Source organism: Scyliorhinus canicula, chromosome 15 (genome assembly GCF_902713615.1).
Source record: "Scyliorhinus canicula chromosome 15, sScyCan1.1, whole genome shotgun sequence".
Classification (NCBI taxonomy): Eukaryota; Metazoa; Chordata; class Chondrichthyes; order Carcharhiniformes; family Scyliorhinidae; genus Scyliorhinus; species Scyliorhinus canicula.
Window position 1 is genome coordinate 64,367,450 of NC_052160.1, and position 21,887 is coordinate 64,389,336.

At 46.5% G+C, this 21,887-nt stretch overlaps 1 protein-coding gene across 1 annotated transcript; it reads right to left on the bottom strand.

Annotated features, from left to right (window-relative positions):
• Positions 1-467: 467 nt before the first annotated feature.
• LOC119978441 (methionine-R-sulfoxide reductase B1-A-like) lies at positions 468-20,536 on the bottom strand. The gene is made up of 4 exons (XM_038820082.1): positions 20,393-20,536; positions 17,464-17,606; positions 17,250-17,364; positions 468-1,760 (listed from the first exon to the last, which is right to left on the bottom strand). Exons 1-4 carry the CDS (start codon positions 20,478-20,480, stop codon positions 1,735-1,737), a joined length of 372 nt encoding a protein of 123 aa, XP_038676010.1. The 5' UTR covers positions 20,481-20,536; the 3' UTR covers positions 468-1,734.
• Positions 20,537-21,887: the final 1,351 nt, after the last annotated feature.

A 21,887-nucleotide genomic window follows, 5' to 3' on the forward strand; every position in this document is an offset into this window, starting at 1 on the left:
TTACCTTCTTATTACTTATATGCTGAGTCATGCTGAGGCTGTGGAAAAAAAACTCTCATTCTCAATTTTGAAGTTACATAATCTTTAATATTTCTTATTCCCAGATCATGTTAAATTTTATAAAGTTAGTGCTCACTGATCCACACCAGTGCTATAACTTCCTGATCTCACATCCTTTTTACTTTTACCAGGTCAAGATGAACTTTGCATCTTGTTGTTTTGATTGAAAAAGTGAGGTTGCGCATAATTAGATTGTTCCATTCCAAATAGATCACGTTACTGCCTCAATTTTCTTTCCTCTTCTCCTGAGCTAATGCTATTGTGTGGTTCCTTAAGTGTGTGAAGTACTCCAGCACCTCACCATTTCCCATTCTTAGTAAAGTCACTCCATGTTGAAAAGGCCATATGCATTGTTTGGAATGAAAGCCAGACTGTTGGCAAAATAAATGAACTGTAAACATGAATAGTAGGATTCAAAATAATTTTTAATTTAGAAAAATCTGTAGTACATATATTTTATCATGAAGCAAAATGCAGTGTTAAATGAGTCGGTGAAAAAATAAAATTCAATCTTTAATTTCATTCCTCTCACGCAACTCCCCCAAGATTCTTCATTGCCTTCCACAATACTGACTTGCTACTTATTCTGCATATCTTTAAGTAAGACAGTAAGGGTACAGAGTAGAAATGATTCATTAGCAGTATGAATGACCACAGAAACTAATAATAATAAAATAATAATAATAATCGCTTTTTGTCACAAGTTGGCTTCAATGAATTTACTGTGAAAAGCCCCGAGGCACCACATTCCAGCGCCTGTTCGTAGAGGCCGGTACGGGAATTGAACCCACGCTGCTGGCCTTGTTCTGCATTACAAGCCAGCTGTTTAGCCCACTGTGCTAGACTAGCCCCTAAAACACTGGGTGGACGGCGTGGCGCGGGCCGCCGCTGCTCCAGCTCCCGGGGATTCGGGCTGGAAACTACGAATGACATTTAGTGACTGACACTGATTGGTGTAAGAAAATCTATTGCTTAGAGGTGAAAATTTGCTGTCCAATCTGCTATATTTCATTGCAATGAGTTCCCTACTTGTCAGCAAAATTGATCACAGTCAGGATTTAAATTATATTTAAATTAGAATTCCTCATCAACTACCTTTCTTCGCCTCCATACATCTCTCATCTATAAAGTATGTCTCTTACAATAATTAAATACACTATTATAAATGCTTAGCTAAAGCAACTGCTGTTTTGGAATCATACTGCAACATTTGGAGTCAGAGTCACAATTTGCTTAAGATCATGAGTATAGTTTGTGTTAACTGACAAGGCAACATTTTAGGTTAATATTTTGTCCTCGTATGCAAAAACATTATTTGAACTGATTAAGACTGCTTTCTGCTGCAGAATCCCAGTGAAAAGCGAACTGCTGCAACTATGCCCCTGCTCCCACATTGTGCTTTATTTGACATTTTCAAAAGATTAGATAACATTTAAAAATCAAGTCCAAATTACTGAACACAGGAAGTATTTTTGTTTGTGTAATCATGCAAGTATCTATCTTCTGGACATTCAAGGAAGACTTTATCCAGAAAACTTCATGTAATGACTAAACACCAGAAAACACAATCCCAAGGACTCCTTAGTTGCTATTTCCAGATATGTTTACTTTCTTGCTTTTTTAAAGAACATTACAAATTCCATTTGCTTAACAAAGAGTAGCTCCACGCTCGCCTTATTTTTCCTCAAGAGGTCCATTGGCTGCAAATGAAAAAAAAGGCAATTTAACACTTTACACATCAACAGCTTTTTTCCATTATCTGTATTCTCTTGATAACTAGTTCATTCTGAGGTATTATAAATCTATTAAAATTAAGTTCAATAAAAGAGTTGCACCCTAAATCCAGACAATTTGAAAAGGAAAATGAACAATTTGCCAAACAGTTTTGCAATGTACTTATCTGCATCCACGCAATGATGACTAGAACAGGTCTATTAATTACTACACAAAACAATGTGTTTACACAGAATGATATCTCAACAAATCAGGTTTCACAGGTTTAAGTTTTCCCTGACGTCTGAAAAATACTAATAGTACTGAATGGAAATAAGCAAAAAGACAGAAGGTTAAAAATTGCACATTTTGGACTTCCGGTGGCGTCCATGGAGTAGGAAGTTGTTTATTTGGTAGCTCCCGCTCGTGGTGGACTTTTGGGACCTTTTCTCCCAACTTTTGTGGGATTTGATCAGTAAAATTGGAGGCGGGTGAAGCAGAGAGGAGGAATCCCCCACCAATCTACGGAGACGTGGACCAGAAGTGGTCTGAAAAGAAGAAATTGCCGGGCAAAAAAGAAGGGCGTGGAACCTACAGCACAGGAGAACATGGCAGAGGTACAGGAGCTGGGACTGGCAGGGCAGTGGTCAACGGAGCAGCTGGTGAAATTTATACAGGAGATTTTCGCCAAGCCAAAGCGGGAATGTTTAGATTAAGACGAGGATTGATTAGGTGGAACAACGACTTGAAGCCCAGGGACTGGCGACCCAGAAGGTGGAAGAGATGGTGGCTGAGCACGAGGACCAGCTAACCGCGATGCAGGCGGAGAATGAGCTGATAACGGACCACCAGAAAAGGCTGCAGGAGAAGGTGGAGGATCTAGAGAACAGGTACCGCAGGCAGAATCTGAGGATGGTTGGCCTCCCGGAGAGTATCGAAGGATCTGATGCAGGGGCATACGTGGCCCACATATTTGAAAAGCTGCTGGGCGATAGGGCGTTTGCTCGACCCTTGGAAGTGAACAGGGCGCATAGAGCGCTTGCGAGGTAGCTGCACCTGACTGAGCCGCCAAGGGCGATGGTGGTGCGAATGCACGGTTCCTGGATAAGGAACAGATTTTGTGGTGGGCCAAGCAGATGCGGAGCTGCAAATGGGAAAACAACGAGCTGTGCATCTATCAGATTAGGGTAAAATCGGCCCTCTTCAAGAAAAGGAGCAGCACGGTAGCACACGTGGCTAGCACTGTGGCTTCACAGCGCCAGGTCCCAGGTTCAAATCCCTGCTGGGCCACTGTCTGTGCAGAGTCTGCACGTTCCCCCCGTGTCTGCTTGGGTTTCCTCCAGGTGCTCCGGTTTCTTCCCACAGTCCAAAGACATGCAGGTTAATTGGATTGGCCATGCTAAATTGCCCTTAGTGTCCATAAAAGGCTAGGAGGGGTTATTGGGATAGGGTGGAAGTGAGGCTTAAGTGGGTCGGTGCAGACCCGATGGGCCGAATGGCCTTCTTCTGCACTGCATGTTTTATGCTCTAAGAGGGTGAAGTTCGGTATGCTATATCCAGCTCATTTGTGGCTCACCTACAATGGTCAAGAACATTACTTTGGATCGCCGGATGAGGCGATGGAATTTTTCTAAGGGTAAAAGACTGGCAGGTGATTGAGGACATTGAATTTGGGGGACGAGTAATGCCGTGCATGTGCTGTTAAAATTTATTTTCGTTTTGGGCTGTACATGGAGTGCGTTTTGTATCAATTTTTGGGCCGTTGCTCTGTTTTGTATGTGAGTTAATTTTGTTCTTGTGGGGGATGGTGGGTTGAGTTTTCTTCTTTGTGTTTGTTGGGGATTGTGATGTTTTGAATATGTATGTTCGAGCAGAGGGAGAACAACAGAGGGTGGGATGTTCGGCACCATGGGCGGGGGCTATCAGGGCGGGTTAGCTCAAAGAAGCGCAGGGGAGCAAACAGGTGATAAGTTTGCTAAGGAAGGTTGGGATTGTTGTTTTGTTAATGGGGGTCAAGGGGGGTTGGGAGGGGGTGGATTGCTCTGCTGATGGGAGAGGGACTGTTGTTGGGAGACAAATTGGAGGTCGAGGACAGTGGGTGCCGAGGGCGGCCCTGAGGAGGCGCAGGACGCAAGCTGGAAGCTGGCCTAAGAAGGGTGATGGTTAATCGGCGGGTGGGCGGGGAGGGTGCCCCCCGACCAGGCTGACCACATGGAACTTTAGAGGGCTGAATGGGCCGGTCAAGAGGGGTCGCGTGTTCGTGCATTTGAGGAGTTTGAAGGCGGACGTGGCAATGGTACGAGAGACACACCGGAGGGTTGCAGATCAGACTAGACTAAGGAGGGGGTGGGTCGGCCAAGTATTTCATTTGGGGTTTGACTCTAAGACTAGGGGGATCGCAATCCTGATCAATAAGCGGGTGTCATTTGAGACAGGTAATAAAGCTGCAGACTCGAGGGGTAGGTATATCATGGTGAGCGGGAAGTTGGAGGGGATGCTGGGGGTGTTAGTAAATATTTACGCACCAAATTGGGACAACGCGGTGTTTAAGAAGTGGGCGTTAGGGAAGATTCCAGACCTGGACTCGCACAAGCTTATCCGGGGGGGGGGGGGGGGGGGGTTACACTTCAATACGGTCATTGATGAGGTTGAATCAGTTGAGTCCAAGGACAGGGAGGGTGCCAGCTGCGGCGAAGGAACAAAAGGAGTTTATCGACCAGATATTTGGGGGGGGGGGGGGGGGGGGGGGGCGGCGGCGGCGGAGAGAGCAGGAAGAGGGACCCATGGAAGTTCGGACAGCCAAGGGCAAATGAGTTTTCTTTCTTTTCCCACATGCGCAAAACTTCCGGATTTATTTTTTCATTCGGAACAGGGCTTTGCTGGCGGGGGTGGTGGATACAGAGTATTCGGCGATGCCCCACACTAGGTGGATTTGTAGGTGAGCAAGGAGGATGGTCAGCACCTGCAATGGAGATTGGATGGAGATTGGATGTAGGACTGTTAGCGGATGAGGGAGTGTGCGGGCGAGTGTGTGGCCTCCACCCAGAACTACTTGGAAATAAATGATACAGGGGAAGTCTCGACAGCAACGGTGTGGGAAGGGCGGAAGGCAGTGGTTAGGGGGAGCTAATTTCGATAAGGAGAAGGTGGAGCGAGCAGAGATAGATAGGCTGGTTAGGGAAATACTCCAGGTGTACAGGGGACATTCGGAGGCCCTGGAGGCAGGATTATCGAAGGAGCAGCAGAAGCTTCAGATGGAGTTTGGTCTGTTATCTACAGGGAAGGCGGTGGAACAACCGAGGAAGGCAAGGGGGGCGATATATGAGTATGGGGAGAAGGCCAGCAGGATGCTTGTACACTAGCTCAGGAAAAGGGAGGCGGCCAGGGAGATAGGAAGAGTGAAGGGTGGAGGAGGGAATATGGCCTTGGACCCAGCAGGGGCAAACAGGGTGTTTAAGGAGTTTTATAGTCGGCTGTATGAGCCGGAACCCTCAGCTGGGGTGGAGGGGATGAGGCAATTCTTGGAGGGTTTGGAGTTTCTGAAGGTGGAGGAAGGGTTGGTGGAGGGTTTGGGAGCCCCGATTGGGATTAGAGAAGTAGTAGAGGGATTGGAGGCCATGCAGTCGGGCAAAGCCCTGGGCAGATACCCTGTGGAATTTTACAAGACGTTTCCTGGAATGCTGGGCCCGCTGCTGGTGAGGGCATTTAATGAGGCAAGGGAGCAGGGTGTTCTTCCCCCAACAATGTCACAGGCATCAATACCATTGATTGTGAAGCGGGAGAAGGAGCTAGAGCTATGCAGGTCATATAGGCCAATCTCCTTATTTAATGTTGATGCTAAACTGCTGGCTAAAATCTTGGCCTCAAGGATAGAAGATTATGTCCCGAAGTTGATGGAGGAAGACCAGACGGGGGGTGTTAAAGGCAGGCTGCTAACGGCTAACGTTAGAAGGCTCTTAAATGTAATCATGATGCCCTCGGAGGGGAGGGAAGTGGAGGTAGTGGTCGCTATGGATTGCCGTTCAGAGTGGTGGGAGGGAGTTTCCATTATTTGGGAATTCAGGTGGCACGTGGATGGGAGCAGCTACACAAGTTAAATTTGACCCGGCTAGTTGAACAAATGAAGGAGGACTTCCAGAGGTGGAACATAATCCCATTGTCACTGGCAGGGAGGGTACAGACGTGAAAATTAGTCTTCCCCGAGATTCTTGTTTGTTTTCCAGTGCCTCCCTATTTTTATACCAAAGGTCTCTTTTAGTAACTTTAGTAACTACTACTGAGCGGAAAATATAGCCATGACCAGGAAGTGGGTGGGGGAGAAGGAGGGGGTGGTGTCGGTGTGAGAACGAGTAGAGGCGGCATCATCTAAGGGCACATGTTTGGGGGCATTTTTAATGGCTCTTCTGCCGTTCTCGCTGTCCCAGTGCTCCACAAGCCCGGGGGTAGTGGCGGCCCTGAGAGTCTGGAGGCTGTGGAGGAAGCCTATGAGAGTGGAGGGGGCATCGGTGTGGGCTCCAATTTATGATAATCACCGGTTTGTTTTGGGGAGGCTGGATGGGGGTTTCGGAGAGCAGGGATTAAGAGGATGGGAGGTCTATTTATTGATGGGAGCTTTCCCTGTTTGGAGGATTTGGAGGAGAAGTTCGAATTGCCGGGATGGAATGGTTTCAATATCTGCAGATAAGAGATTTTGTGCGAAGGCAGGTTTCGACCTTTCTGCTCCTACTGCCACAGGGGATACAGGACAGGGTAGTTTCTAGAACGGGGTGGGGGAAGGGTAAGGTTTCTGATATCTACAAAGAGCTTATGGAGTGGGAGGAAACCCAGATAGATGAGCTAAAGGGCAAATGGGAAGATGAACTGGGGGGGGGGGGGGGGGGGGGGTTAAATGCGGGTCTGCTTTGAGCAGAGTCAACGCATCCTCATCATGTGCCAGGCTCAGCCTGATACAATTCATGGTGGTTCACCAGGCACACATGACGGTGGTCCTGATGAGCAAGTTTTTCGGGATAGAGGACAAGTGTGTGAGGTGTGCGGGAGGGCCAGCAAACCATGTCCATATGTTTTGGGCATTCCTGAAACTATGGGGATACCGGCAGGGATTTGAGGATGTCATGTCCACGCTACTTAAAACGAGGGTGGCGCCGGGTCCAGACGTGGCGAGTTATGGAGTGTCGGAAGATCCGGGAGTCCAGAGGACGAGAGGGGTTGACGTTTTGGCCTTTGCTTCCTTGGTAGCCCGGAGACGGATATTGTTAGCGTGGAGGGACTCGAAGCCCCCAAAATCAGAGACTTGAGTTAGCAATATGGCTGGGTTTCTCAGACTTGAGAACTTTAAGTTCGCCCTGAGAGGATCAATATTAGGTTACGTCCAGAGGTGGCAGCAGTTTATTGACTTCTTCGGGGAAAGCTAAACTGTCAGAAGAGGCAATAAAGGGGGGGGGGGGGGGAATTTAGGCTACTTTGTGTTTAGTGGGATTAGTGAGAGATAGAGAGATGTTTTTTACACCATGTTTATGTTTGTATTTGTACCGTCTATTGCTATAAAATTATAAATGCCTTTTTTTAAATTGCACATTTTGATTCCATCACTTTATCCTAATGCAGTAAAAGCTGCAATGTTCTGAACTGAATTAAAATAATACGTTTAACTAAGTTTTGGCGGGGAGGATGAAGGATTGTGTCAAACAGGCTGTTCAAACAGGGGGACGTTTGTGACCCGAGTTTGAGGAGCTGCTCATGGGGGGTGTGGTGATATGCATCACTGTAAATACACAAGGGGTTAATGTAAATACACTACACCTAGCTAAACACTACAGTAGCACCAGAGACATGACATACAGACATTCAACCAATAGGTCAGTAAGATAGGACACGACCAATCGGCATTCACGATACACAGAGGTGACACTACCAGAGGAGGGCATTACACCAACCCATATAAAAGGACACAGCACACATGATCTTCCTCTTTCCAGTGGAGACACTCAGTGAGTACACAGGGTTGATTTGAAACACATCACACCCACCACGTGGATTGTAGCAGACTGGTTTGTCAGTCTGAGTAGCTATAGCAGGATTAACAGGAGAGTCGAATCCAAGTCGGAGAATTGTTAACAGTTTAATAAATGTGTTAAAGCTATCTCCAAGTCTGAACCTTCCTTTGTCAGAGTGCACATCAAGGAAACAGTTTATGCTACGTCAAGAGCATAACAAAACAGGGGGGTGGGGGTGAAAAAGGGGAAAAAATTTGGACAGACTGTATAGTTGGGTGTTTATGTGTTGTAACCCATTTTGAGACATGTTTGTATAAAACACATTTTAAAAATAATAAGTTTAAGATGACTATCGAAAAGCCAATACTGGTTGACTATTGGTGATAAGGACTGTTAGGAAAACAAAGGCCTTTGTATGAGATTTATATTTGTATTGGTAAACATTAGAAATAAGGTATAGTTTTAAGTGGATTTAATTGAATCTTTCTGTGCCTGTAAGGGTAAAACCTAGTTAGATTCATGCTGGACAAAGATGTTATTATGTGGGGTGGGTTGGTTTTACATTAAAAACGTACAAGTTACGTTTTTTTGAGCTAGGGTTCCATTCCAGATTCTTTCCGTCCAATTATAACACCAACTAGGATCATAATAGGGCCTCGAACTGCTTACTATGGGCGAGACCTTCTGGCTCTTCAGTGGCGGGACCGGAAGATGCCGTCGACAGCACAACCCTGGCACCCTGGGGTGGAATCAACTGGAAATCCTATCGACAGTGGCGGGATCAGAAGATCCCACCGCCTGCCAATAGAAGGTCACCTCCCACTGCCGAGAAACACACCACGGGGAGGGCCAGAGAATCTCACCCCATGTCTTTATGCAACCTTACACCTTTCAAAGGCTGAAAAGTCAGATTTCTCTAGTAATTCCACATAACTCCATCCTCCTACACTGGGGTTCAGTCTACAAAAAGAACAAAGTAGGAATAAGGCATACAACAACTCCAGTCAGCTCCAGCAATGAATAAGATCATTGCTGAGCTTTAACCTCTATTCCATTTTTCCTCTTTGCCTCATCCTCTTTTCAATTGGTGGCCAACATGAATCCATTTCAGGCTTGCGTATACATAAGGAGTAAGCATTCACAGTTCTGTCAGGTTGATAATTCCAAAGAATCACAACTCTGAGTAAAGAACAAAATGCCTTGCATTTCAGTCTTAAACGCTCAACCATTTATCTTTAGACGACGCCCCTAAAGTCCCGACTCTCCAGGCAGGGGAATCAATCTCTCAGAATCTAACCAGTCAAGCCGCTTCAGAATCTTGTGCGGTTCAATGATATCCACTCCCATTATTCTAAACTCTGAAGAGTAAATATCCATTATACTCAACCCTCTCAGCCTAAAATCAATCTAGTGAATTATCAATGTACTTTCACCAAGGCAAGTATATCCTTCCTTAGATAAAGAGACCCAAATTGTAACCAGTATTTCAGGTGTGGGCGCACCAAAGCCGTGTTCAACTCGAGTAAAATAACTTTCTTCTAATACTGCAACTCCTTGCAATATTTGCCTTCCTAATTGCTTTCTTCACCGAGATGCTGCGTTTCCTCTGAGAAGACATCCAAACCTCTGCACCCCAGCAGTTGAACGTTTCTCAATATTTAAAACTCGATTTTCTTTTCTTCCTATAAAAGTGAATAAGCTCACATTTGCCACATTACACTCCTTTTACATGGATGTGTCATTCCATCAATTGGCTGCAACATAACATTAATAGGACGGGCAAATGGAATTTCATTCAGAATTCTGAGATAATGCATTTTGGAAGAAGGAGATGGGGAGAGGCAGCACAGTCTTATCGACAGAGTTCTAAAGACTGTGCAGGGACGAAGGCCCCTAGGGTTTCATATGCATACATCTTTGAAGGTGGCAGGCCCTGTTGAGGGTAATTAGAAAAACATATGGGACCTCGGGTTCATAGATGGAGGTACTGAGTACAAAAGCAGGGAAGTGATGCTGAGTCTTTGTAAAACTCTGAGGAGGTTTCCCAGAATGGCTCCAAGGTTGAGAAATGTTAGTTACCAGGCTAGGCTGAAGAAACTGAATAATAGAGGTTGAGGGAACACTTGTTTGAGGTGTACAAAATTATGACAGCTTTAGATAAGGTAGGCAAAGAAAACTGTTTCCATTAGCTGATGATTCAAGGAGTTAGGGACAGGCAGTTAAGGTTTTGGGCAAGAGAATACAGGGGAAATGTGAATCAGAACTTTTAATGCAGCAAGTTGTAATAATTTGGAACTTACTGCTTACCAGAGTGGTGGAAACAAAGACAATCAATGATTTCACAAAGAAATTGGATGGGCACGTGAGTGTAACAGGCTTTCAGGGCAAAGGGGCTGGAACAGGGCAATAGGACTGAATAGATTCCTCAATGGAGAGAAGGCAAGGATCTGATGTGCTAAATGGCTTCTTTCTTTCTTCCCTGCTTTGTACTCAGTACCTCCATCTATGAACCCGAGGTCCCATATGTTTTTCTAATTACCCTCAATAGGACCTGCCACCTTCAAAGATGTATGCATATGAACCCCTAGGGGCCTTCGTCCCTGCAGTCTTCAGAACTCTGTCGATAGAGTTCATTATGACTCTATGATCTGTCGCATTATTGTCCACTTAAACTATCTATATCCTTTTGCAGGCTCATTTTGTCCCTCTCCCTGTTCACTGCCCCCCCAAGCCTTTGTAATGGCAGCAGACATGGATGCATTACTCTAGGGCAGCACGGTGGCCTAGTGGTTAGCACAACCGCCTCACGGCGCTGAGGTCCCAGGTTCGATCCCGGCTCTGGGTCACTGTCCGTGTGGAGTTTGCACATTCTCCCCGTGTCTGCGTGGGTTTCGCCCCCACAACCCAAAAATGTGCAGAGTAGGTGGATTAGCCACGCTAAATTGCCCCTTAATTGGAAAAAATAATTGGGTAATCTAAATTTTTTTAAAAAATGGATGCATTACTCTTGGCCCCTTAGCCAAATTATGTAAATAGTTGAGGATCTTTGTGGTAACCCACTAATTACTAATTAGGGGCCTCACGGTAGCATGGTGGTTAGCATCAATGCTTCACAGCTCCAGGGTCCCAGGTTCGATTCCCGGCTGGGTCACTGTCTGTGTGGAGTCTGCACGTCCTCCCCGTGTGTGCATGGGTTTCCTCCGGGTGCTCCGGTTTCCTCCCACAGTCCAAAGATGTGCGGGTTAGGTGGATTGGCCATGCTAAATTGCCCGTAGTGTAAGGTTAATGGGGGGATTGTTGGGTTACGGGTATACGGGTTACGTGGGTTGAAGTAGGGTGATCATTGCTCGGCACAACATCGAGGGCCGAAGGGCCTGTTCTGTGCTGTACTGTTCTATATCTATATCTAATTACATCTTGCCTATCTGATGATGCCCTTTTTATCCTTGCTCTCTGATGTTAACCAATCCTCTATCCCTTACCCTCAACTCAAAGTCCTGATCTTGCATAGTAACCTTCAATATGAAATGGAGATGTCCTTCAATGCCTGTAGAGTAAGAATGGTATATTTTAATTCAATTTTACCTTTCTTTTAAATGCCTGTTCAGCACATCCCTGTTTCACACTGAATTTGTTTATTTTTGCTGCTACCTGATTATTACTTGTTTGGATGCTTTTAACCTGATGAACTTTTAAATTTAAGTTGCACTGCAATTCAGCCTTCGGGCTGGGAAAGTATTTCTTAAATAAAATACCATTATTATTTGACACCTTACAAATGCCTTCTGGAAATCCCACAAAGTACTACATGCACTAGCTCCCCTTCAATTACCCTGCTAGTTACATCACTAGAACTCTGCATGTTAGCACAGAGGTTAGCACTATTGCTTCATAGATCCAAGGTCCCAAGTTCGATTCCGGCTTGGGTCATTGTGCGGAACGTGCACGTTCTCCCAGTGTCTGTGTGGGTTTCCTCCGGGTGCTCCGGTTCTCCCACAAGTCTCGAAAGACGTGCTGTTAGGTGAATTGAACATTCTGAATTCTCCCTCCGTATCCCTGTGGCGACGAGGGACTTTTCACAGTAACTCGTGCAGTGTTATGTATGCCTACTTGTGACAATAAAGATTATTAGAGATTATTATAATAAATTTGTAAAGCACAATTTCCCTTTCATTAAACCACGTTGACTTAGAAAAATGTAATATGATTAGGCAGAGTGCTTTTAATACCTTCATAATGGATTCCAGCATTTTCCCAAAGATATAGTTCCCTATTTTCTCTCTCCTATTCTTGACTAGCGGTGCTACATTTCAATCTGCTGGGATCTCTCAGGGATCGAGGGAATTTTAGAAGATCACAAACAATGCAGCTGCAATATCTCTACAGCTATCTCTTTTGGAATTCAAGAATGTAGACTAAGGATCTGTCAGCTTTTCATCCAATTTGTTTCTCTACTTTTCATTTGAATCACTTGGTTCCCCACTATTTTTGGGAAACTTTTTATGTCCTGGACTGTGAAGGCAGATGTGAAACATTTCCTTTTCCAAAACTGGCTTTTCTCTGGTTCATTTCCAGGGCTTTAAATATGTCCCTTATGTCACTGTGACTAAAGCTAGGGTTAGTATCCTGCACCTTATGCCTTAAATAACAACTTTGTCAGACTTGCATGATTATTTTGTCTAAGAGTTCAGCAGAGACATCCTGCATTGAACAAAGAACAAAGAAAAGTACAGCACAGGAACAGGCCCTTCGGCCCTCCAGGACCGTGCCGACCATGCTGCCCGACTAAACTACAATCTTCTACACTTCCTGGGTCCGTATCCCTCTATTCCCATCCTATTCATGTACTTGTCGAGATGCCCCTTAAATGTCACTATCGTCCCTGCTTCCACCACCACCTCCGGCAGCGAGTTCCAGGCACCCACTAGCCTCTCTGTAAAAAAAACTTGCCTCATACATCTCCTCTAAACCTTGCCTCCTATGACCCCCTAGTAATTGACCCCGCTACCCTGGGGAAAAGCCTCTGTCTATCCACTGTCTATGCCCCTCAAAATTTTGTAGACCTCAATTAGGTCGTCCCTTAACCTCCGTTGTTCCAGTGAGAACAAACCGAGTTTATTCAGCCGCTCCTCAAAGCTAGTACCCAAAGACATTTTCAGCCTTATCCAAGTTATTTTGACACCATTCACAAAACACCTGTTGTTCATTTTGTGCTTTTCCCATCTGCTATAAAAGGCAATTGTTTTCATCTAACCCATTTTGTAAATCTAGTGTTCCTTTCACAGATCCATCTATCGCCCCTAGTTTAATACTCTCTGTGAACTCTACCAGTTTATATTAAATTAGATACAATAGGGCCCTGGAACATCGATTCTGGAGCACACCACATAGCACTCATTGGATCATCGTGACAGGTTTCTTAACAAATATCTTCTTCCTGGGCCAAAAACAAATTCTTATCCTTTACTTCAGGCATTTTCAAAGTTGGGGGCGTGGCCCGCGAGAGGGTCGTGGAGCCGTCTGTCGCGGCTCTCCTGATTACGTAAATCCACGCGCAACAGCCGGCTTTTAACAATGCCGCTGCTGTAGCCTTCAAAAAGGCTGCGAGCATATTAAAAAAAAATGCGGCTGCACTGCGCCTGCGTGCCCGCTCATCGAAGCACATGCGCACCGATGAGCAGACACGCATGCGCAGTGCAGCCGCAGTTTTTTATATGCTTGCAGTCTTTTTTTTATAAATGTTTTTATTGGGTTTTTGAACAAGGTATAATTAACGTTATGTACACAGAATAAGAAACATATATCTATATATTTAGAAGCGCTGGGCACACCCCAACATAGAATACAATAAAATATGAAATAGACTAACTGATGGGGTATTGTGCACCAGCTCGACAGCGGCAGCTCTGTGCATCTGGCCGAATTATTTACACCACGTAAGTATGTGACTGTTTGCGGGGGGTGGCGGGGACTGGGGGCAAATATACATTTGGGTGCCGGGGAGATAACCGCAGTGTGCGACACCTGGCCGGGTTGCGTGCCGCTGTCGCCAACCTCTCCCGGACGGCTCTCGCCGCCGTCCCCCGCTCGCCTCCGCTGCTCCTCCCGTCCTCGATCCCCAACCTCCTCGTTCCCCGCTCCTGGAGATGTCATGCACATTTTGGCACCTGGTGTCCTCCTTCCGGCTCCCGTTTCCCTGCCCCCCGCCCCGCTGGTTCTCCTCTCCTGTCCCCCCCTCCCTCCACGGTTCGCCCCCTCCCTCCTCAAGTTCAGCTGTTCCCCCCCCCCACTGTGGTTCGCCTTTCTTTCTTCAGGTTTAGCCGCCCCCCCCCCCCCCCCCCTCCCAGTCCCTCTCTCCCTTTCATGCCTTGGCTACCCTCCCCCGATTCTTGACTAGGTTTTCCTGATTCTTGGCTACCTGGCTATTCTTCCTCTTGTTTGTTGGCCACGAACAGGTCCCGGAACAGTCGCGTGAATGGCTCCCATGTTCTGTGGAAGCCATCGTCCGACCCTCGGATGGAGAATTCGATTTTCTCCATTTGGAGAGATTCCGAGAGGTCGGACAGCCAGTCTGCAGCTCTGGGTAGTGCTGCTGACCGCCAGCCAAACAGGATTCTACGGCGGGCGATCAGGGAGGCAAAGACAAGGGCGTCCGCCCTCCTCCCCAGGAATAAATCTGGCTGGTCCGAGACCCCGAAGACCGCCACTTTCGGGCATGGCTCCACCCTCACTCCCACCACTTTGGACATTGCCTCGAAGAAGTCAGTACTCCACCAGTCTGGGGCAAGACCAGAACATGTGAGCGTGGTTGGCCGGGCCTCCTTGGCACCGTTCACATCTATCCTCCACCTCCGGGAAGAACCTACTCATACGGGTTCTTGTTAGGTGGGCTCTATGTACCACTTTTTGCTGCGTCAGGCTGAGCCTTGCGCACTTGGAGGTGGAGTTGACCCTATGCAGTGCTTCGCTCCAGAGTCCCCATCCTATCTCAATCCCCAGGTCCTCCTCCCATTTATTTCTTGTTGCGTCCAGTACAGTGTCGGCCCTTTCTGTCAGTCGGTCATACATGTCACTACAGTTCCCTTTATCTAGGATACTTGCGTCCAGTAGGTCTTCCAGTAGAGTCTGTCGTGGCGGTTGTGGGTACGTCCTTGTCTCCTTTCGTAAGAAGTGTTTGAGCTGCAGATACCGTAGCTCGTTCCCCCTGGCTAGCCAAAATTTCTCTGTCAGTTCGTCCAGTGTTGCGATCCTGCCGTCCGTGTATAGGTCCCTGACTGTCAGTGTCCCTCCGTCCTCCCCCACTTTTTGAAGGTGGCGTCAGTCAGTGCTGGTGTGAACCTATGGTTGTTGCAGATGGGAGCTTTGTCAGACATTTTGGTCAAGCCAAATTGCTGCCGCAGTTGGTTCCAGGATTGGAGTGTGGCTATCACCACCGGGCTGCTGGAGTGTTTTTTGGGTGGGGATGGGAGTGCTGCCGTGGTGAGGGCCCGGAGGGAGGTCCCCACGCAGGAGGCCTCCTCCGCACGCACCCACTCGGCCTCTGGCTCCTGTATCCATCCCCTTACTCGCTTGGCTGTTGCCGCCCAGTGGTAGAATTGTAGGTTTGGGAGGGCTAGCCCCCCCCCCTGGATTTTATTGCTTGCAGTCTTTTTGAAGGCCACAGCAGCGGCATTGTTAAAAGCCAGTTGCAAAAGGTTTGGGTAGAATAACGTGATTGGTTGCTTTCTGAACTATGATGCTGTTGAAGTGGAAGTCTCTTACTCGAAGAATGGTCAGGATCTGGGTGTCGCATTTAAGACTGGGAAAGATAGTCTCGCTGACAGAGCCTTATTTCCGCATGTTCTGTGCCATAATTGTGCTTAACTTTGGACAGATGGAGACTCCATACTTTCCGACACCGGAAAGCTTCACCTCCATCCAACAGGTTCCATTGGAGGAGCATGTACAAGGACCAAAGGGACCCAAAACCATTGCCTTCATTTTGTTAGCAACAAACAAGATAAGAGAAAATGGTGGATCGTAAAGGTCGGCCGGCGTGGGTCGCGAAGGTCGACTGGCGTGAGTCTCGAAGGTTGGTGGCCGGTTGGTTAAAATGGGTCCCCAGAAAAAAAGTTTGAAAAACACTGCTTTCTTTTATCCCAGGTTTTTTGTCACTGGAGTTTCTGCAATTCATCTGTCACTCTCAAAAAAAGGTCAAGTCCATCAGCTAGAATCTTCCCCTCCGAATCGATGCTTGCTGCTATGTAACAGAATTAGATCAAGTTGATTAACTAATTTCACGATTTCTACTATTATTGTAAAGCCAATAGATCGTTTTTTTTTTAAACCAGGTCGACTTTGTCACCCTATTTTGAAAAATAGGATCATAACATCGGCATGGTCCTTTGTTTTCCCCGATTCTGCAACTGCGAATTCTGTCCCTTACTGACGCTCCCCCTAACGTAGGATCGGCAATGCCGAAGCAGAAACGTGACCCCCGAGGTTCATACAGTGCTTCTATCTGGCATATAGTCAAAAGGATGGATGGTCACAGCATTGCAAATGTACTGAAACTGTTGATAACACTGTCAATAACACTTTATGACAGAGCTATCTAAAGTACAGATCAGTTAGCAGCTTAGCATTCACATACAAGGCTATAAAAAGCTGCACCATGTTCTGAGGGAATAGAGACGTTGCCTCTGCTTGGTCCTCACCCCTCAGAAGTTAATTTTAATATAAAATTGTGTGTAGTACTCTGATTATGCATGTTTGTTCAGCTTGGATTTTTTGAGGACTTAAAATATTTGTTATGCAATATTGATTTTGACATCTTGTTCTCTGGAAAACAAACACGTTAAATTGCTACATTTAACCAACCCTTCCCCGCTCAAGATTCAGCAAAACACAGGTGCTCCACCTGATTAAAGTAACAAGCAGATTAATTTATCAGGAAATTAAGCAGAATATATTGTGTGTTGAAATGTCAACACTAATTGCAGGCAAAAAAAGTATCAATCAAAAGTAGAAATGTTACATCATTTGAAATTAGAAATAATTCTGATCTGGTGATGCATACTTCAGTGAGGCACAATAATTTATGCTCATCTTACTGTTCCTTGCTGCAGCTACCACTTACAAAATTGGTTTCGTAAGAAGTCTTACAACACCAGGTTAAAGTCCAACATGTTGTTTCAAACACTAGCTTTCGGAGCACTGCTCCTTCCTCGTGTTACTTCACCTGAGGAAGGAGCAGTGCTCCGAAAGCTAGTGTTTGAAACAAACATGTTGGACTTTAACCTGGTGTTGTAAGACTTCTTACTGTGCTCACCCCTGTGCAACGCCGGCATCTACACATCAAACCCGGTTTAGGTAGCTTAGAATCAAATTTAAATGGCACAAAATAAACAGGGCGAGAAAAACAAGACCATATGAACAAAGGTACTTGACTCCAACCACTTATAGAGCTATTATAAATTGCACTGGTCACAATGCACTTACCTTTGGGAACAAATTTCAATGAGCTGCTGAATATTCAAAACCGTGACTGGCCTTTCTTGGGCCCATCATTGAGGAACTCGTGACCAAGTCCGTTCCCACACTTTCCACAAGAAACCTGAAATAAAGAGATTTTAAAAGTTTACTACTTAAGCACCTGATGCCAACAGAAATGCAAGAAATAACCTTCCATTTAATACCACAGATGACCTCCTACCTTTAAGGCGCTTCCACCATCCTTTCTTTTAGATAGGCTGTCTGGATGAATAGTTTCAGTAAAAGACGGCCATGGCGAGGAATGGTCATATTTAGCTCGACTTGAAAACAATTCATGTCCACACTTTGAACAGATGTATATCCCTAGATTGAAAAGAAACAATATCGGCAAAACTGTCTGTAGACAAGATGTACAATCACATTTAGATCAATGACAAAAAATATTGCTACGTTCCTCTATTATTAGAATTAAACGTGTTTTTAAGACAAAATTACACAGCTTTTCCTACATCCTCATGCACACAAATTTTACATTTGAAGTACAAAGTTCATCGAGCCAAACTTCCTTCATGGTTCTCTCTCCTGTCCCAGCTCAAAGCTTCCATCTTTCTTTAGTTTCTCTACCATCTCTCCCCCCACCCTCCGCTCCTCTCCGAGATCAGCTTGGCCTTGAGACCCAAATTTTACTCCCTCAACCCTATTCCCTCTAAACTGCGAACTGCTCAAACATTTCCAGCTAATTCTACTTCTTTCAGTTTAGCATACTATTAGCTCACAACACGGTCTCTCCGGCACTGGGGAGACTAAACACAGATTGATTGATCGATTTTTCGTCCTGACCTGCATGACCCTGACCTTCCAGTCGCTTGTTAATTAATTCTCTTCTCTACTTTCACTTTCTCAGTGAAACTAGTATAACTCAATGGAAGGCGGAGGAGTGGTGCGTCTGGGACAGTAGCATCATTTTTTTTTTTAATTTAGAGTACCCAATTAATTTTTTCCAATTAAGGGGCAATTTAGCGTGGCCAATCCACCTAACCTGCACATCTTTGGGTTGTGGGGGCGAAACCCACGCAAACACGGAGAGAATGTGCAAACTCCACACAGACAGTGACCCAGAGCCGGGATCGAACCTGGGACCTCGGCGCTGTGAGGCTGCAGGGCTAACTCACTGCGCCACCGTGCTGCCCGGGACAGTAGCATCATGGTTCTGTTACTGTACTAGTATTGCAGAGGCCTGGATTAATGCTCCAAAGACATGAATTTAAATTCCACCTCAGCAGCTGTGGAATGCAGATTAAATGAATTACACAAATCTGGAATAAAAGGTATATGACTCCAAACCCAGCGGCGTTCCAAAGAGGGTGTTTCCTTTGCGACAGCCTGGCCCACTCCTCAATTACCTCATCCTCTCCCCGTGGCAAGTGCAGGAGCTGCAGCACCTACCCTTTAGCAGTCCTTTCAATGTGGTCCCCTCTACGCTACAGAGTGCAAACACAGACTATGCGACTGCTTTGCAGGATGGAGAACAAAGACAGGGGGATTGGGATTGGGAATTTGGGAATGAGGATTTGGGAACTCCGACAGGGAGATTGGGAAACAGAATTTGAAACGAGGGAATTGGGAACGATTTGGGACCACGAGTCTCTCGAGTTTGGGATTTGGAACGTAGGATTGAGATTAGGGATTTGGGAATAAGGAAAGGAGGATTAGGATTTGGGGGCAAGGATGGGGGATTGGGGTTTGGGAATGAGGATATGGAAATAAGGACAAGGAGATTTTGACTTGGGGATGGGAATTGAGAATCAGGACAGGAGTTTCAGGTTTGGGGAAAAAAGACAGCGGGTGAGGCTTTGGGAATGGGAATAAAGACAGGAGGTTTGGGATTTTGGGAATAAGGATGGAGGATTGGAGTTTTGGGAATAAGGTCAGGGATTTGGAAATAGGGACAGGGGATTGGGGATTTGGGAATAGGGGCAAGAGTATTGGGGTTTGATATTTGGGAATAAGGACAGGGGTTTTGAGATTTGGGAATAAGGACAGGAGAATTGGAAGTTTCAGAAAAGGGAATAGGGACAGCGAGTGCAAATAAGGGTGGGGGGGATTGGGGAATAAGGACAGGGGGATTTGGGAATAGAGACAAAATAAGGGCAGAGGTTATGATCTGAAATTCATAGAATCCTTAACAGTGCACAAGGATGCTGTTAAGCTCATCGAGTCAGCACCGAACATCTGAATGAGCATCTACTTCGGCTCACTCCCCCGTATGTGTGAGTTTCCTCTAGATGCTCTGGTTTCCTCCCAAAAGATGGGCCTTTTAGGTGGAATTAGACATTCTGAATTCTCCCTCAGCGTACCCAAACAGGTGGTAACTAGGGGATTTTCACAGTAACTTCATTGCAGTGTTAATGTAAGCCTACTTGTGACACTCATAAAGATATTATTATCCCCGTAACCTTTTCCAAGGGCCAGTGCAGACTTGATAGGCCTCCTTCTGCACTATAAATTCTTAATTGCACGAAGGGGTAATTTTAGCATGCCAATCCACATAACCCACACATCTTTAGACTGTGGGAGGAAACCGGAACACCTGGAGAAAACCCACACAGCACGGGGAGAACATGCAAACTCCACCCAGGCATCCAAGGCTGGAATTGAACCCTGTCAGGCAGCAGTGCTAACCACTGTGTCACTGGGGGGACAGGAGGATTTGGGAATAGGGACAGGAGAAATTGGCAATGGCAATTTGAGAAGCGGGACAGTGATTTGGGAAGAGATGCGGTGGCGATTGGGTGTTGGGGATTTGGGGTCAGGTTTTGGGGATTTGGGGTCAGGTTTTGGGGATTTGGGGTCAGGTTCTGGGGGTTTGGGGTCAGGTTTTGGGGCTGGTTCTGGGGGTCAGGGTTGGGGTAAGGTTTTGGGGGTTTAGGGCTGGGTTTGGGGGGTTTAGGGTCAGGTCTTGAGGTTGGTCCTGGGGGTTTGTGGCTGGTTTTGGGGGGTTTTGGGTCGTGGGATTAGGGAAGCGGGTCCAGGTTCCGCGACTTTCACCAAACTCAACATTTCACCGAAACTCAATCCCGTTTTTGAAAAAGAAATGAACCTGAGAACCAAATCTCACCCACTGCCGGCTCAGCGACACCCGGACTCACCCGCTTCAAAGTGCTTTTTATATATCTCGCCACCGTAAAAGGAGCAAAACGCCATCGTCCAGCTTCCTGACCGTTCAACTGAGCGCATGTGCCGGAGGCGGGCGCAGGGGACGGCGCGGGGAACGGCGCATCCGGGTACCTGGGTGAATTGCAGTTACAGGGGGAGACCTGATGAGGGCGGCATTGAGTAAGGAGCAGGCGGAGCGGATGATCAACTGCAAAACTGCAAAATCATTTTTGAAAGTTTTCCTTCCTCTTTCAAAACGTTTGTTTTTAAGACTTTGGCATTTGTTGCCCAGTCATCAACTTGCGTTAAAAATGTTCTGATGGAATCTGGAACCACAGATGGGCCTTTCTGCACTGTAGGAATTCTATGACAGTTTTTTTTTCATATTTTTATTCAGTGCTTTTTACAAAATATCAGGAACAACACATCAACCCAACAAACAACTACAGGTCTGCAAACACCCCCTGATACCAACACAACCCACCATCATTTTAACCCTCTTACCCTGCAAACCATCTCTCCCCCTTGCTAAACCCTCAATTCTCCTTGAAGAAACCTGCCAGGTCACGCACCCGTACACCTGCCCTCTGCGGCTCCAAGACCCACCAACACGTCAAAGTTCATCTGTGGACTATTATGGAGACAAAGGCCAATACATCGGCCTCTCTGCACCACTTAAAACTGAATGAGGCTTCACCTCGCACACGATGAGGGTGTGTTCACCCTCCGCAAAACCTCAGGCCACATCCCGTCCCTCACCTCCCCTCCCAGCTTCGCCTCCCACTTTGTGTTTCATCTTTGCCACCAGAGTGCCCTCCCTCTCCATCAATTCCATATAAAGGTACAACATCCTCCCCAATCCTATTTCATCCTCTGACAACAGCTTATCCTGCAGCCCGGGAAGGACAGCACCTCTCCTCACAAAATCCCAAACCTGCAGGTACCTAAAGTCATTCCCCTTGGGCAACTCACACAATTCCTCCAGCCCTGAGGATTTGCCCCCTGGAAACAAGTCCCTAAAATACCCAATCCCCACCTGCCTCCACGCCCAGAACCTAGCGTCAAGCCCCGCCGGCATATACCTATGGTTGTTGCAAATCGGCACCCACAGTGACATGCCCTCCAGCCCAAAATGTTGTCTGCACTGTCCCACAACAACAGAGCCCTCAAACCCATTCCCCTACACGACGCTGCCTCCAGCAGTTACCAGACCGACCTCTCCTCCACAGCCCGTTCCCTCACCACCCGTATTATTCGGCGCTCAATAATAATTCAGCAAATTCGGCAATGCCAACCTCCCCTACCGCACCCCTGTTCCAAAATACCCATCTCACCTGCGGGGCCATCTGCACCCTCACAAATCCCAAAATTATCCCAGTGACCTTCCTACAAAAAAACTTCAGGACAAAGATAGGGAGGTTCTGGAAGACGAACAGAAACCGTCATTTTCACTGTCTGCACCGTAGTGCCCAGCCAGCGAGGCGGCAA